General features: G+C 31.8%; 1 protein-coding gene across 5 annotated transcripts in view; it reads left to right on the top strand.

The window, feature by feature from the left end:
* The window catches only part of LOC118181644 (uncharacterized), an 86560-nt gene that overhangs the window by 54867 nt on the left and 17141 nt on the right, over nt 1-14552 (top strand). For all 5 annotated transcript variants that reach the window (XM_035350810.2, XM_035350816.2, XM_035350815.2 and 2 more), the window contains one exon: nt 553-626. In XM_035350810.2, the coding sequence (XP_035206701.1) occupies nt 553-626 (74 nt within the window). The remainder of the gene's footprint in view (nt 1-552; nt 627-14552) is intronic.

Raw genomic sequence — 14552 nt, 5'->3', positions numbered from 1 at the left:
CCTTGTGTTTGGCCTTCTAAATAAGGGTGCGTCTTATATGCCATCAAATATGGTAATTATAGCTATAAATACATAATTGTAGTATTTTTAATGAAATCACTTGTTTTAAATTTATAATCTTCGAGTAGCAGTTGATTAAGATAAAATAATACGCCAAACAAGTATTAATTTAGAAGTCAAACAACAAAAATCACTGTTATATTTGCAAATTTTCATAGGACTAATTTTGATGTTTTTACCAAATGGTTTTACCATGAACCCAATTTGCTACTTTTGCCCATTTGCTCTTTGGCAGCTGAAGATGATGATTTGGTAAAACCATCAAAACTAATCCTATGAAAATTTGCAAATATAACACTGATTTTGTTGTTTGACTTCTAAATTAATAGCAGTTCCATTCCAAATAACATTTCTGATACTTCCCAATTTTTATTGGGAAGATTTACTTTATTGTCCTTCATGTACTTGATACTTCCCCTTTCTCCTTTCCTTTCTGTTTTACAAATTCTGTCAATAAAGGTATTAGAACATTTTTTTCCTGCCTCTTTCCAGCTGCAAAATCTCCTGAGAACAGTTTTCTTCATGATTCAAAAGATGAAAGTGGTCATTTATTAGCATTAGAAAAGGTAAATCATTTTGGTATTTTACTTTGCTATTATAAAATGTATATGTTTATTAATTAATAATTTCATAACTGTTAATTAGAAAATGAGAAAATTGCTTTTGACTTATCGAGAAAATATAAACTGTATCAGATATTAAAATATGCAAGAAAAACACACCAGTTTTAATTTCAGAACTTTAAAAAATGCATACAATTGAAAATTTTTAGTAATTTAGTAAATTATACAACTAAAATTTCAACACTGCATCTATAATGCAGAAGTTTAAAAACAAGATTGAATATGCAAAATGAGAGGTGTTGCAATTCACTATCAGTTTCAATTGATCGTGTTTCATGTTATCTTGTTAAATTATATATTTTTATCATTAAATGATAACCAAATTTTTGGATTAATGTCATTACAGATAGTAAACAGGAATATTCCAACATGATCCTGAAAATTATAAATATTTTAATAATAATCAGCTAACATTTTGAAAGCCAATAAAATTGAATAATCAAATCTTGCCGTCTTTCCCCCCCACACACATACACACACTATCTTATTTAATAGTCCTTTTTTCATATTGCTGCACTATTACACACTAAGTGTTGATTTCATGGAAACATGATTTAATTAATTTCATTTTTTCATTTGAAGTCAGCAGTTACTGAAGTTATGCTTAATCATTCTCTGATTAATTTTTTTTAATTCTTAAAAATATTCATATATTACCTTTAATCATCAGCAATATAAAAAGCATACATATAAAAAATAAATAAAATTTGAGTTTTTTAGCTCTGTAATTCAAATAAAAGTAAAACTGCTTAATCAGAATACAGTCAAATACCGAAAATCTGCCGACCTGAAATCAAACTATAAACATTCAGTTTATATGTTCCAGAAACCGCAACATTGAATATGAAATATCGAAGAAAAAATACTTACCGAATAATGGCGTCATAATTACCGCTCATTATTAATCAATAATAATGAGTCATCACGAAAATACCAAATTATTGACATCATAATCTAAGTTTTTTCCCCTCTAATCTGCATCGAGGTAAAAAAGCAGATGATTCACTCAACTCTTCTTTCAAGTTCACAATTCACGTTGTATTTTCCGAGTTTTGTTATTTCACAAGATTATTTAGTGCTGCCTTTTTTTTTATCTGGATATTTTGTGGATAAATTAAGAATATTTTAAATTTCAGCCCTTTTTAATCCAATGACAGATAAGAAACGCACTCATGATTTTACTGCTTGCAACATTGAAAAACGTAAACACGTTGCATTGACGGTATCCTCGGATTATAGCAGAATCGTATGGAATTGTGACACCATTGTGTATGATATATGAAAAAATAAAGAAAAGCTGTTGAAATTTAATAGCAACAGTCATTCTAACACCGAATCCGAAACCGGAAATCTTTGCCTGAGGTGAAATTGGCAAACCTGGATGCTGTGTACATATAATACAATGAATAATATAATCAATTTATATATGTAATAATAATTTAATGCATATAATAAATTATTGCAATAATGTATATAATAATTTTATTAAATGTATCTAATACACCTTATTTATTTTGCCATCTATTAAGGGAAATCTGTGGTAGTCCTGAAATTTTGATTTAGGCTTAGTTGGTTAGCAAATGTGTCTCCATCTATGGGCAGATACTGTAGTTTGGTGAGATACGAGAATAAAATGAATAAGTCTTGAGTTATGGCATAATCTGAATAACTTCTAGCTTTCAGGAAGTTTAATTATTTTCTGAAAATTTGAACTTAGCTCCACATTCGAAATGCTAGCATCATTTTCTCTGTGGTGCTGTTGGTGTTTTTAGTTCGATGAGCGATTCCTGTTATATTCTGAATGAATTTAAAAACTTTGAGATCTCGAAGAACTTGAGGCTTTTGAAATGCTTTTAGGGATATTTTTCTGTTGAACTGCAGCGCTAAAATTTAAGTTGGATGAGCTTGACGGTTGTGAATCTGGATTATTATAAAATATTGGGAAATCTTCTGGTTTAGGTGGAGGGGGTTTACTTTCTTTTCCGGCAGTTTATTTTCAAATCTTCTTTTGTAAACTTCACATCCACGATAGGAAGATACGTGTTCTTTAGGACAAAAAATACATTTAGGCTTTTCATTTTCTTTCAATTGGCAAGTATTGCTCCTGTGATTCCCTGAACATTTGCAACAGCAAATGTTTTAAAGCAGCTTGTCTGTGACTAGCTGAACTCCTGGCAGTTAAAACACTGCACAGGACGTTTGTGTGGAGTGTACTTCTCGATTTTAATGTTGAAATCAAAAATGTTATTCAGGTGATGAATTTGTTATCCAGCTGTGTTTCTGTGTAATTATATGAAGTAGATGGGCAATAGGAATTTCTTATCTTCAACTTTTTTAGAGAATTGTGGGACTTAAATGATCAGGAAACATCTGCTGAGTAGATCTTCAAAAATTTCTGTTTCTTTGATAGTACTGGGCATATCCTTGAGAATAACTTTAATTGTAGATTCATTGTTTATTGGGAAGGTATGAAATTGTGATTCTGTTCCTGTAAAGGCCTGTATTAAGTTTTGAAAATCTTCTTGTGTGGTAGTTCTTAAATATATTGCTCGGTTCTTCATTTTGGCTTCAAAGTTATTTTTGCATTTTTCGTGGCTCATTTTCTGAATGGATCGTCAGTTGGGGTTAGTTTCTGTTATTACAATATGGGAATTTTTTCCCGAAGAATTTTTTCAGTAGTGTCCATTGCTGTGCTTAGTGGGGTAAATTTATTTTCTTCTGTTATTTTAACTTTATTTGCTAGGTTAATTGTGGGTTTGCAAGTTTTTGTTGGGGTTTTCCATTCTTCGATAAGCAATTCCTTTATGTATTTGGGAGCTACTGTTTCTCTTTCCTTGTATTCGTCAAGTTCTCTTTAGAATTTCATTTTAATGTTATGGATAGCGATTAACTTCAGGACATATTTAGGATCATTTTGCAAAGTTTCGATAAGAATTTTATCCTTTCTAGTTTACCGTCAGGAGTGAATTGAGGAATCTTTTCGTAAATTTCTTTCATGAATTCAAGGATTTTTTCTGTTTTAATTTGCCAGTCTGTGAACTGGAAGTTGATCTGTCAGCACTATCCTTATCTTCAGAGCAGGTGTTTTTATTTTATTCACACACACAATGAACTGGAAGTTGATCTGTCAGCACTATGCTTATCTTCAGGGCAGATGTTTTTATTTTATTTGGCTTATAATTCCTTACTAAATGTAGTACTTCATCTCGATGTACTCCGTCATTGATATGATTTAAATCAAATTCCTCGTCATTATAAATATCACAATTACACATCAAATAGTTTTTTGGTTGCAGTTTTCTAATTTCGACTATGCGTAATGTATGCTTTACGCATGCGCGCGTTGAAAGAAATGTTTAATAAAGTAAACAAATTAATATAAAGCTTTTTTTTTTTTTTTTTTTTTTTTTTGATACCCTTTAGATCATAATTGCTCTTTATTTCATAAATTACGGTTTCATATTTTTAGTTTTATAATTTCTGCATGCCATCTTACCAGATTTAAATTGATGATCTATAATCCGGAAAAACCGATAATACGGAATCGCCGAAGTCCCAACAAGTCTGGGTTAAAGACTTTTGACTGTACATATCTGTAGACTCATTGATTGTCAAAAAAATGGTTACTTGGTAATTCCAGTTACTTGTTCTTTAAGCAGTCCAAGTGAAATTATTTTCCTTTTAAATCTTGTACATGGTCAGTGAAATGTATGGATGCATGATGGGCAACAAATAGAAAGTTTCAATTAAAATTGATTTGTGCTTCCACTTTTCAAATGCACATTTTATGCTTTTTTGAGGAGAGATTGAGAATTTTGCCTATGCTGTAAAGGAAATTTTTGAAGATCTACTCAGCAGAGGTTTCCTGATCATTTAAGTCCCACAATTCTCTAAAAAAGTTGAAGATAAGAAATTCCTATTATTATACTTACAGCTATATTATATTTACAGCTATATTCTGACTTAAGTTTTGCAAGCCTACCCACAAATCACCAAAATACTAAACAAAGCAATCAATCAAACACTAAAAATAGCAGCAACTAATACTGAAAACTGAGTACAAATATAATCATGCTCAATATTTGCAAGTTGTCAGTTTTTATTTAAGCCTAAATAAATTATTACTTTTTATTATAAATAAATTTTCATAGATATGTTGTTTTAATATGTATGCATTTTGTGACATAATAAAAAATTTTAAAGTAGCACAAGGAAATGATGGAGTGGCTGAAATTTCTCAAAATCGCATAGACATTAAATTTAGTAGCAAAGTTTGTCAAAAGTAGGAAATTTTGAAAAATTTCTCAATTTGGCAACACTGCATACTTGTACTGTTTCTTTTGAAATTGATTTCAAATAATCAAAGGTATTTGTTTTGAGACCGCTGGTTAGACTGTAGACTAACGACAACTTTACAACAACAACAACAAACAATTTTATTTTGTGGACTGTAACATAACTAAAAATCTAAATCGAAAATGATAAATTCCCGACCATACAGGATCAAAACATGTATGCTACGCTAGGAGTTCGAATCTTAACTAACAAATTGCGCAGAAACAATGTGCTGTACATAACTTTGAAGTTGCACAGAAAAGATAACTTTTATTGCCATGTAGGAGGCAACATACCGCCCCACATGGCAATATCTATGATATGCAAACTAAATCTAAGCATACAATTCAATATCAAATGCTAACAATTCAGCTATTCATTTTTTAAGCAATAATAAAGTCTTAAAGTTAGTAAATCATTTACAGAATGAAATAAACAATTCAGAAAATTCCATAAAGTTTGAACGTTTGCAAATTTTTTCAATAATTATATATATCAACATTTCAAACAGTAAAAACATTCACAGTTTTTCATTAAAATTACCAAAATATAATAAAGAAAAATGTATTTTATTAACAATGAAACTTAATCCTTGAAGTTATCCTCAATAGGCAATAAACAAATTTTTGATATTGGCCTTTTAATTGGACCAAACTTTGTGTTAATGACTGCTACTCGTATCTTACCATCTTTACCCGGAATTGTCTGATCAATTCTTCCTAGTAACCATTTAAATGGAGGTAACTGATCATCTTTAATAATAACCATTGTATTTTTTCTTTATATTGTCCTTTGAAAAATACCATTTCTTTCGTTGTTGCAAGTGATTAAGATAGTCCGTTATCCATCGTTTCCATATAATCTGTATCATTTTAGTTAATTTTTGCCATCTTGACAATCTGCTTTCTGACAAGTCCAAAATTTGAGTTCTACAATTGAGTTTATGGGTCTACCAATTAAAAAGTGACCTGGCGTCAAGGGTTCGTAATCTGAAGGTTCAGACGATAAAGGAGAAAGAGGTCTCGAATTTAGTATTCTTTCAATTTGATCAATTATGCTTAAAAATTCTTCATAGGTTAGTTTAGCGTCGGAAATAGTTCTTTTAAGATGAAATTTGAAAGATTTGATTCTGGCCTCCCAAATTCCACCAAAATTTGGGGCACGAGGAGGAATAAATTTCCAAGAGATATTTTCAGATGCCAAATACTTACCCAAAACTTCATCAGGGACAATAACTAAAGAAGCAAGTTTCTTTAACTCTTTGTGAGCTCCTACAAAATTAGTTGCATTGTCACTAAACAGACATGAGCTTTTACCTCTACGCGAAAAAAAAACCTTTTAAACATGCGATAAAGGCTTCAGATGTTAAGTCAAATACTATTTCTAAATGAATCGCTTTTGTAACTAAGCAAACAAAGATTGCTATATAAACTTTATGTAAACTACCTTTCCTTTGATTTCTATATTTGATTAGAAAAGGACCTGCAAAATCTATCCCTGTGTTATGAAAGGTTAGATTTGGATTTACTGTTCAGGAGGTAAATCGGCCATTAATTGGTCTGAAATGATAGGTTTATGATGAAAACAAATTAAGCATTCATGAACTGTTTTTCTTGCTAAGTCCTTGCCACCAATGGGCCAAAACCTTTCCCTAACAAAATGTAACAATGAGGGTCAGCATGAAAATTTTTCAAATGATAATGAATAAATATTAGCTTGGTAAAGGTTATGATTTTTTGGCAATAAAATTTGATGTTTAGAATCATAATTAATTGTGGCATGAGTTAAGTGACTGCCCACATGTATTATATCTTTTCCATCTAAAAATGGATTTAAAGTTTTTACCTGACTTTTGATTACTCTCTGATCTTGAAGTGATTTAATCTCATCGGCAAATTCTATTACCTGAACCATTTTTATCAAGTGCATTTCCGCATCTTGAAATTCAGTACTACTAATGAATGGGGCCTGTTTTCTTCACTGGACCTTTCAGATTGGACAGAAACCTGAAAATAAGACTTAAAATTCTAATTAGTTTAACATAATTATTTGTTAATTCAAAAAAGGTATTCCAAAACAAGTTTAAATTAACGTCTAAAGGTTTTTTAAGTTCATCCTGATAAGCAGGAGAATCTATGAGAGTCTTGTCAAGTTCAAATAAAGAAGCATCACTAAGTTCGTTCTGTTCAGGACCATTCCACCAAAAGGAAGATGTCACAAGTTCATGAGGATAAGCACCACGAGAAATCAGATCTGCCGGATTATTTGCTGATGATACGTGCTTCCAGTGTCGCGTCTCTACTAGTCTTTGGATTTTGGCGACTCTATTTGCAACAAAGGTCTTCAAAAGTTGAGGAGAAGTCTTCAACCATGACAGTGCTATCGTTGAATCAGTGCACAGAATGATGTCATCTAAATGCATCTTCAATGAGCTGCTAGCTTTCAAAACAGATGAGCCAATAACAAACATGCACAAAGTTCCAATCTTGGAATAGATAAAGTTTTCAATGGAGCCACACGAGATTCGCTGGCTAGTAACGTGGCGGTATTAAAGCTCAAATAACGAAATTAAAGTCCGTTTGTCAGTGGAAAAAGTGATGATTTTGGTTTCGAACAAAAAGAAGTATTGCAATTTGAACCCATAATTTCTGTAAAAATATCTTGGCTTTGGTGATTACCGGACCAATCAGTCCTAAAGGATCATAAAGTCTGGCAATTGTCGATAAAATGTCTCTTTTAATATATGATGATTTCTCCTTGATTGAGACTTTAAAGCTGAATTCATCCTTCTGAGAATTCCATGTAATACCTAAAGCTTTAACCACATTATCACTTTTGGAGGAGAATGAAAGCTCGGAGCCTGTAGAAGGGCTATCCAACAGTTCAGGAGAATTAGAGTTCCATTTGTGCAAAGTCATTCCACAACTATGAAAAAGCTGTATAAGCTGATTTTTCAATTCCCTTGCTAAGTTTGATGAACCAGAGATGACATCATCAACATAACAGTCTGACAAGACAGCTTTGGCAGTTTCAGGATATTTATGCATTTCGTCATATGCAACTTGCTTTATGTATCTAATGGCTAAAAATGGAGCACTTTTAGTACCATAAGTCACCGTTTTGAGTCTATATGTCACAGGTGAGTCGCTAAGGTTTCTCTTCCATAAGATTCGAAGTAAGTCTCTTTGGGATTCATCAACTAAAATTTGCCGGTACATTTTTTGTATATCCACAATAACTGCAACTTGATGTTTTCTAAATCTCACAAGAATATAAAATGTATCTTCTTGGACTGCTTCTGCTAAAAATAAATCATTCAAACTTAAGCCATTTGAGCTTGGGGCACTAGCATTAAACACAACTCTTAATTTTGTACTTGACTTCTCTGGTCTATATACTCCATGATGGGGGAGGTAATATTCAAGTGCTGGTTTTGAATTATCATCGACCCTTTCCATATGGTCCAAATTTTTATATTCTGTTACGAAATCTTCATATAAATGTTGCAATGTAGCGTTTTTGCTAAGACGTTTAACTAATTGATTGAGTTTAATGTTGGCTAAGTGCTTTGAATTTCCTAATTGTTCGTCTTTCATAGGCATTTCTACGATAAATCTGCCATCTTCATTTCGTCTGTAAGTGTCTTTGAAATGTTGTTCACAGAATTCTTCTTCTTGGCTAAGCATTGGCTTTTCTTCACCAATATTTTCCACTAACCAAAATTTTTCTACCAATCTATCAATATTATCAACATTATCGATAAGTCCACAATAATTCTGATAATTTTCAAGGGATGATTTCAAAGAACCAGTAGCTATATAACCAAACACAGAATTTCTGAAAACGAGTGATTTCGTAAAAGATTTAAATTTCCATTAATAAAAATGTCATAAAATATTTCTGCTCCTAAAAGCAGTTCTATATTAGATGGAGTTGCAAATTCTGGATCAGCCAAACTTGATGTATCAGGAATATCTATATTTTCAATATTTAATTTTGTAGAAGGTACTAAATCTGTGATTTTATTTACAACTAAAAAATTTAATGAAGCAGAGAACGAATTATTTCCATTAAAAATAGAAGCAAAAGTACAAGATTTAATGTTTGAGATTTGCCCATTTAAACTAGAAATGGGAATATTTATTCTTTCCTTTTTTAAATTTGCACGCTCACAGAATTCATTTGTAGCAAAATTTGACATTGATCCTGAATCCAGGACAGCTCTTGCTTTAACGAATTGGCCATAAATGTTTTCTAACCCAAACAATCGCAGTTGAAAGAAGAACAGTTTTATTTTTTAAAAAAAGACACGCCGATAAGGCTTTTTCTGTTGATTCATTGCTATTCAGAACAGCCTCCTTTTTGCGGTTCTCTGGGGAGGGCGTAGTTTCACTTTGCTTCCCCCCCTTGTTGCAGACGACATGGAAGCTTCATTCCGATGAAGAAGTGAATTATGTTTTGATTTGCAAACCAAACAAAAGTGCCTAGACTGACAGGAAGCTACTTTATGATTTGAGTGTAAACAATTAATGCACAAAGAAAGCTTTTTAACCCTTTCGTATCGTTCCATTGGATTTAATGCTAGAAATGTTTCGCATTTAAAAATTCCATGATTATCTTTGCAAACCGGACACATAAATTTATTATTATTATTTGTTTTTGTCACTATTGATCGAACTTTATTTGGAGGAATGTTTTGTTTTGTTTTGCATATTTTCTAACATCTGGCATTGCTTTTGAAGAGATGTCATGAAAGAATCCCATTCACATAAATCATTACTATTTAATGACATTTCAAATTGCTTACGTGATTCTTTATCTATTTTATTGAGAATAATATTAATCAGCATATTTCGCTTAATTTATCCATAGTTAATTCCATAACTTTTAATGCTCTTAAATGTTTCTGAACTTTATCAATTAATGAGCGTAAATCTTTAGGATTTTCATGAACTATTTTTTCAATAGAAAGTAATTCATTGATATGAGAATTTACAACCAGTCTCTTATTATCATATCTTTCTTCAAGTGCCTTAAATAAGGAAGAAAATGTATCATCTACAGTCAAAAGTCGTTAATTCGGACACCCATAATTCGGAATGATCTATAATCCGGACCTCAAAACTAAAAACGTTCTGCGCATGCGCCGCGTTGACACATGCGCATAGGCGTTTACGCGTGCGCGTAAGACCTTTTACGACTGCACATATGAGTGTGCGCAAGTGCAGAATACGTTTTCGCGTGCGCGTTTTATGTATAATGGACGTATAAGCTAAATAATTATCTATTTCAATCATGTTGATGATTGCGTTGTTCCTTAATTTTCGAATTGGATCCGGCTTATTATTTTTGCAGACTGTAAGAGCAATTTTATAAAAGTAAGTTTAAACTTTCGATTATATCAAATAGAATTTCCGATATATATTTGTTAATATGTAAAAGATCTAAAGCGAAAGTATGTTTTGAAATCCGAAATCTGTTTATCAATTTCACGATATCTGAAATCTGTTTATCAATTTCACGCTGCTCGGCGGGGGGAACGGCGCGGCGGGCGCGTAATGAATTGGAAGTTGATCTGTCAGCACTATCCTTATCTTCAGGGCAGATGTTTTTATTTTATTTGGTTTATAATTCCGTACTAAGTGTAGTATTTTATTTCATGTCGATGTACTCCGTCTTTGATATGATTTAAATCAAGTTCCTCGTCATTATAATTCGCTTCCGATAGCAAAGAAAGTGACCCAGAGGTTATTGAAAACGAAAACATTTCGATTGACAAATTAGTCAGTATTCTCGACACAGCAATTATAGGACTTGAACAGCGGAACTTTGTAACTGAACAAGAAATTATGTCTGCTTAATAGAATTAAAGAGAAAGTATTATCACATGAAACGAAGCAAAACTTAAACAACTTACATTGAAAAAATGTTTAATAAAGTAAACAAATAAATATTAAGCTTTTTCTTTTTGCAAATTTTGATACCCTTTAGATCATAATTGTTCTTTATTTCATAAATTACGGTTTCATACTTTTAATTTTAGAATTTCTGCATGCCATCTTACGAGATTTAAACTGATGATCTATAATCCAGAATCGCCCAAGTCCCGACGAGTCCGGATTAACGACTTTTGACTGTATTGTTTGTATCTGCTTTGCATCACCACTTAAACAAGATTGTAAATAAAACAATTTCTGAGAATCCGTTAATTGTCTATTGGATGAAATTAAAGCTACAAATTGGTTTTAAAATAAATTCCAGTCTTCGAAATCGCCAGAAAATTTGGGTAATGTTATTTCAGGCAATTTATAATTCAATGAATTACTTCTTGTTTCTAGGAAACTGTTATTCGCATACTCATTATTTGCATTCTTACTACATAATGAAGTATAAAGACTTTTCAGGCTTACCTCAACATTGGTAATATCCATCTCAATTTCTTCAAACGTAGCTTTGATGTCTGATATTTCTTCATCTTTACACACTTTGTAATACTCCAAGTGAAGTTCATCAATTTGTTTATTTAACTTGTGCACTTTTTCTTGCTATACTTCTTCTATTTGTTCAAAACCAAAATCATCACTTTTTCCACTGACAGACGACTTTAATTTCATTATTTGAGCTTTAATACCGCCACGTTTTCTGTTCAATGTAGTTATGTTTACATTAGCCATTTTTTATTCTAATTAGCTGCGGCTCGACGGTGACCAATGTTTTGAGGCCGCTGGTTGGACTGTAGACTGAAGACAACGTTACAACAACAACAAACAATTTTATTTTGTGGATTGTAACATAACTAAAAATCTAATTCGAAAATGATAAATTCCCAATCATACGGGATCAAAACATGTATGCTATGCTAGGAGTTCGAATCTTAAGTAACTAAAATAGCGCAGAAACAATGCGCTGTACATAACTTTGAAGTTGCGCAGAAACAATGTGCTGTACATAACTTTTATTGTGGCGTAGGAGGCAACGGTATTCTTCTGACCAAAATTTTAGGCTGCTTTCTTTCATCAGAATATTTCTTTGGATGATGCTCTGTAACATTTGAATTTCTGTAAACATTTGAATATCTTTCAGCTTGGTGTATGTTAGGGGCAGTATTAGATTTAGACCCAAACCAATTTCTGATTGTTCATATAGTTAACAGCATCTTTCATGCGATGACTGGGACTTAAGTCTGCCGAAACAAAGTGTCTTCATTTTGATGATATTTGATAAAAGAAATCATTCACAGTTTCCTGAAATATACTAGTTCAGAAACATAATCCTCTTCATATGTAATATGCCATACCATTATTTTGTGTATTCTTTATCCTGAGATGCATCAAGACAGATTTAGGGAATGTTATGTCATAGCATTTTAGAAACCACTGAAATGAAATATGATTCGTATTATTATGATTTATGCACCACTGAAATGAGAATAAAACCTAAAATATGATTCATCATCTATGGTTAGTTTTTGCCCAGTTCCATATAGAATGAGTTTTCTATAATTTCTAATATTACTTTTTTGTACCTAAAATTCCTTGACCTATTTTTCTTTTTTGAGCTTTGTAATCTTTTAAAGATTTTAAAACCAGATCTATCTTAATTCTGTGAACAGATGATTTTAATATGTTGAAAATTTGAAAAACTGTTAATGTTTGAAACAGAAGTCTTGCTTTCTTTTGGCATCATGTTTATAAAAGTATACTGTATCACTCTTAATGGTTCTCATTAAGGGAGAGATGCCGTTTAATTGAATCTGCTATTATTTTGAAGAAAATAAATCACTGTCACCATGGCAACTTAAGAATTTGGCATGTTTGTTTGTCTTTATTCATATTTAACCAGTGTAGTTATCTCATTCTTATCTGGATGTACTTAAGTAAAGGTGATAATGTTTGAAACATAAGATCATTATTATTGTGGGAGGGCATGAATATTTTTCTGGTAACTCAACCACATTGTTTGTTCTTCCAGGTTTCCATTTAGCAGAAGTTAGGATTTTATTCAACAATAAATATTTTGCTCCAGTAATTCTATAGAATAAAAGCTGTGATGTAGCATAAAAATATTCTTAAATTAATAAGATTGCAGGGGGGAAAAATAAACTTTTCGGCATTGATTAAAATTTTTTTTAACTCTTTGGAGGTCACTGCTCTCATTTTGTGGATCTGCCCGCCCCCTCCAGTTTCAAATAAAGGTCAGATGTTATCAATCTTTATCTTTATCTTCCATATTATGAAAGGGTATTCACCTGTTTTAGTTATCAAATACAGTCAAAAGTCGTTAATTCGGACACCCATAATCCGGAATGATCTATAATCCGGACCTCAAAGCTACAAACTTTCTGCGCATGCGCACAGGCGTTTACGAGAGCGCGTAAGGCCCTTACGGCTGCGAATATGTTTGTGCGCATGCGCGTTTAATGTGTAACGGAGTTATACGCTAAGCTGAAGTTATCTAATTCAGTTAATGTTGCAGATTGCGTTGTTCCTTAATCTTCGAAATGGATCCGGCTTATTATTTTTTGCAGACTGTTAGAGCAATTTTATAAAAGTAAGCTTGAACTTTCGATTATATCAAATAGAATTTCCCATATATATTTACTACAAAGCGAAAGTATGTTTTGAAATCCGAAATCTGTTTATCAATTTCACGCTGCTCTGCGGCAGGGGGGGGGCAGAAACGTCATTATTAGATTATGATAGATTAGAAAGATTATGTCAAATAGAATTTCCGATATATATTTACTAATATGTAATTTGTATCTACAAAGCGAAAGTATGTTTTGAAATCCGAAATCTGTTTATCAATTTCACGCGGGGATTGGAAGTTGATCTGTCAGCACTATCCTTATCTTCAGGGCAGATGTTTTTATTTTATTTGGTTTATAATTCCGTACTAAGTGTAGTATTTCATTTCGATGTACTCCGTCTTTGATATGATTTAAATCAAGTTCCTCGTCATTATAATTCGCTTCCGATAGTGAAGAAAGTGACCCAGAGGTTATTGAAAACGAAAACATTTCGATTAACAAATTAGTCGGTATTCTCAACACAGCAATTATAGGACTTGAACAGCGGAACTTTGTAACTAAACAAGAAATTATGTCTGTTTAATAGAATTAAAGAGAAAGTATTATCACATGAAACGAAGCAACTTACATTGAAAGAAATGTTTAATAAAGTAAACAAATAAATATTAAGCTTTTTCTTCTTGTAAATTTTGATACCCTTTAGATCATAATTGTTCTTTATTTCATAAATTACGGTTTCATATTTTTAATTTTGTAATTTCTGCATGCCATCTTACCAGATTTAAACTGATGATCTATAATCCGGAAAAATCGATAATCCGGAATCGCCGAAGTCCCGACGAGTCCGGATTAACGACTTTTGACTGTAACAAAATAAACCATTTGAGAAGTAATTATATCTCTACTTGTAATCTAAATTCAAAATGCAAGTTTTTCTCTCTCTCATTTTTCCCGCTTTATATGTGTTGTTAAAATATTTGTAAGATACCTAGGTAAATTTCCAT

The sequence above is a fragment of the Stegodyphus dumicola genome, chromosome 4, assembly GCF_044657685.1.
Source record: "Stegodyphus dumicola isolate Sdum_Otavi_A_Nest chromosome 4, ASM4465768v1".
NCBI lineage: Eukaryota > Metazoa > Arthropoda > Arachnida > Araneae > Eresidae > Stegodyphus > Stegodyphus dumicola.
Note: the sequence above shows the minus strand (reverse complement) of the source record. Positions and strands in the feature narration are given on the sequence as shown.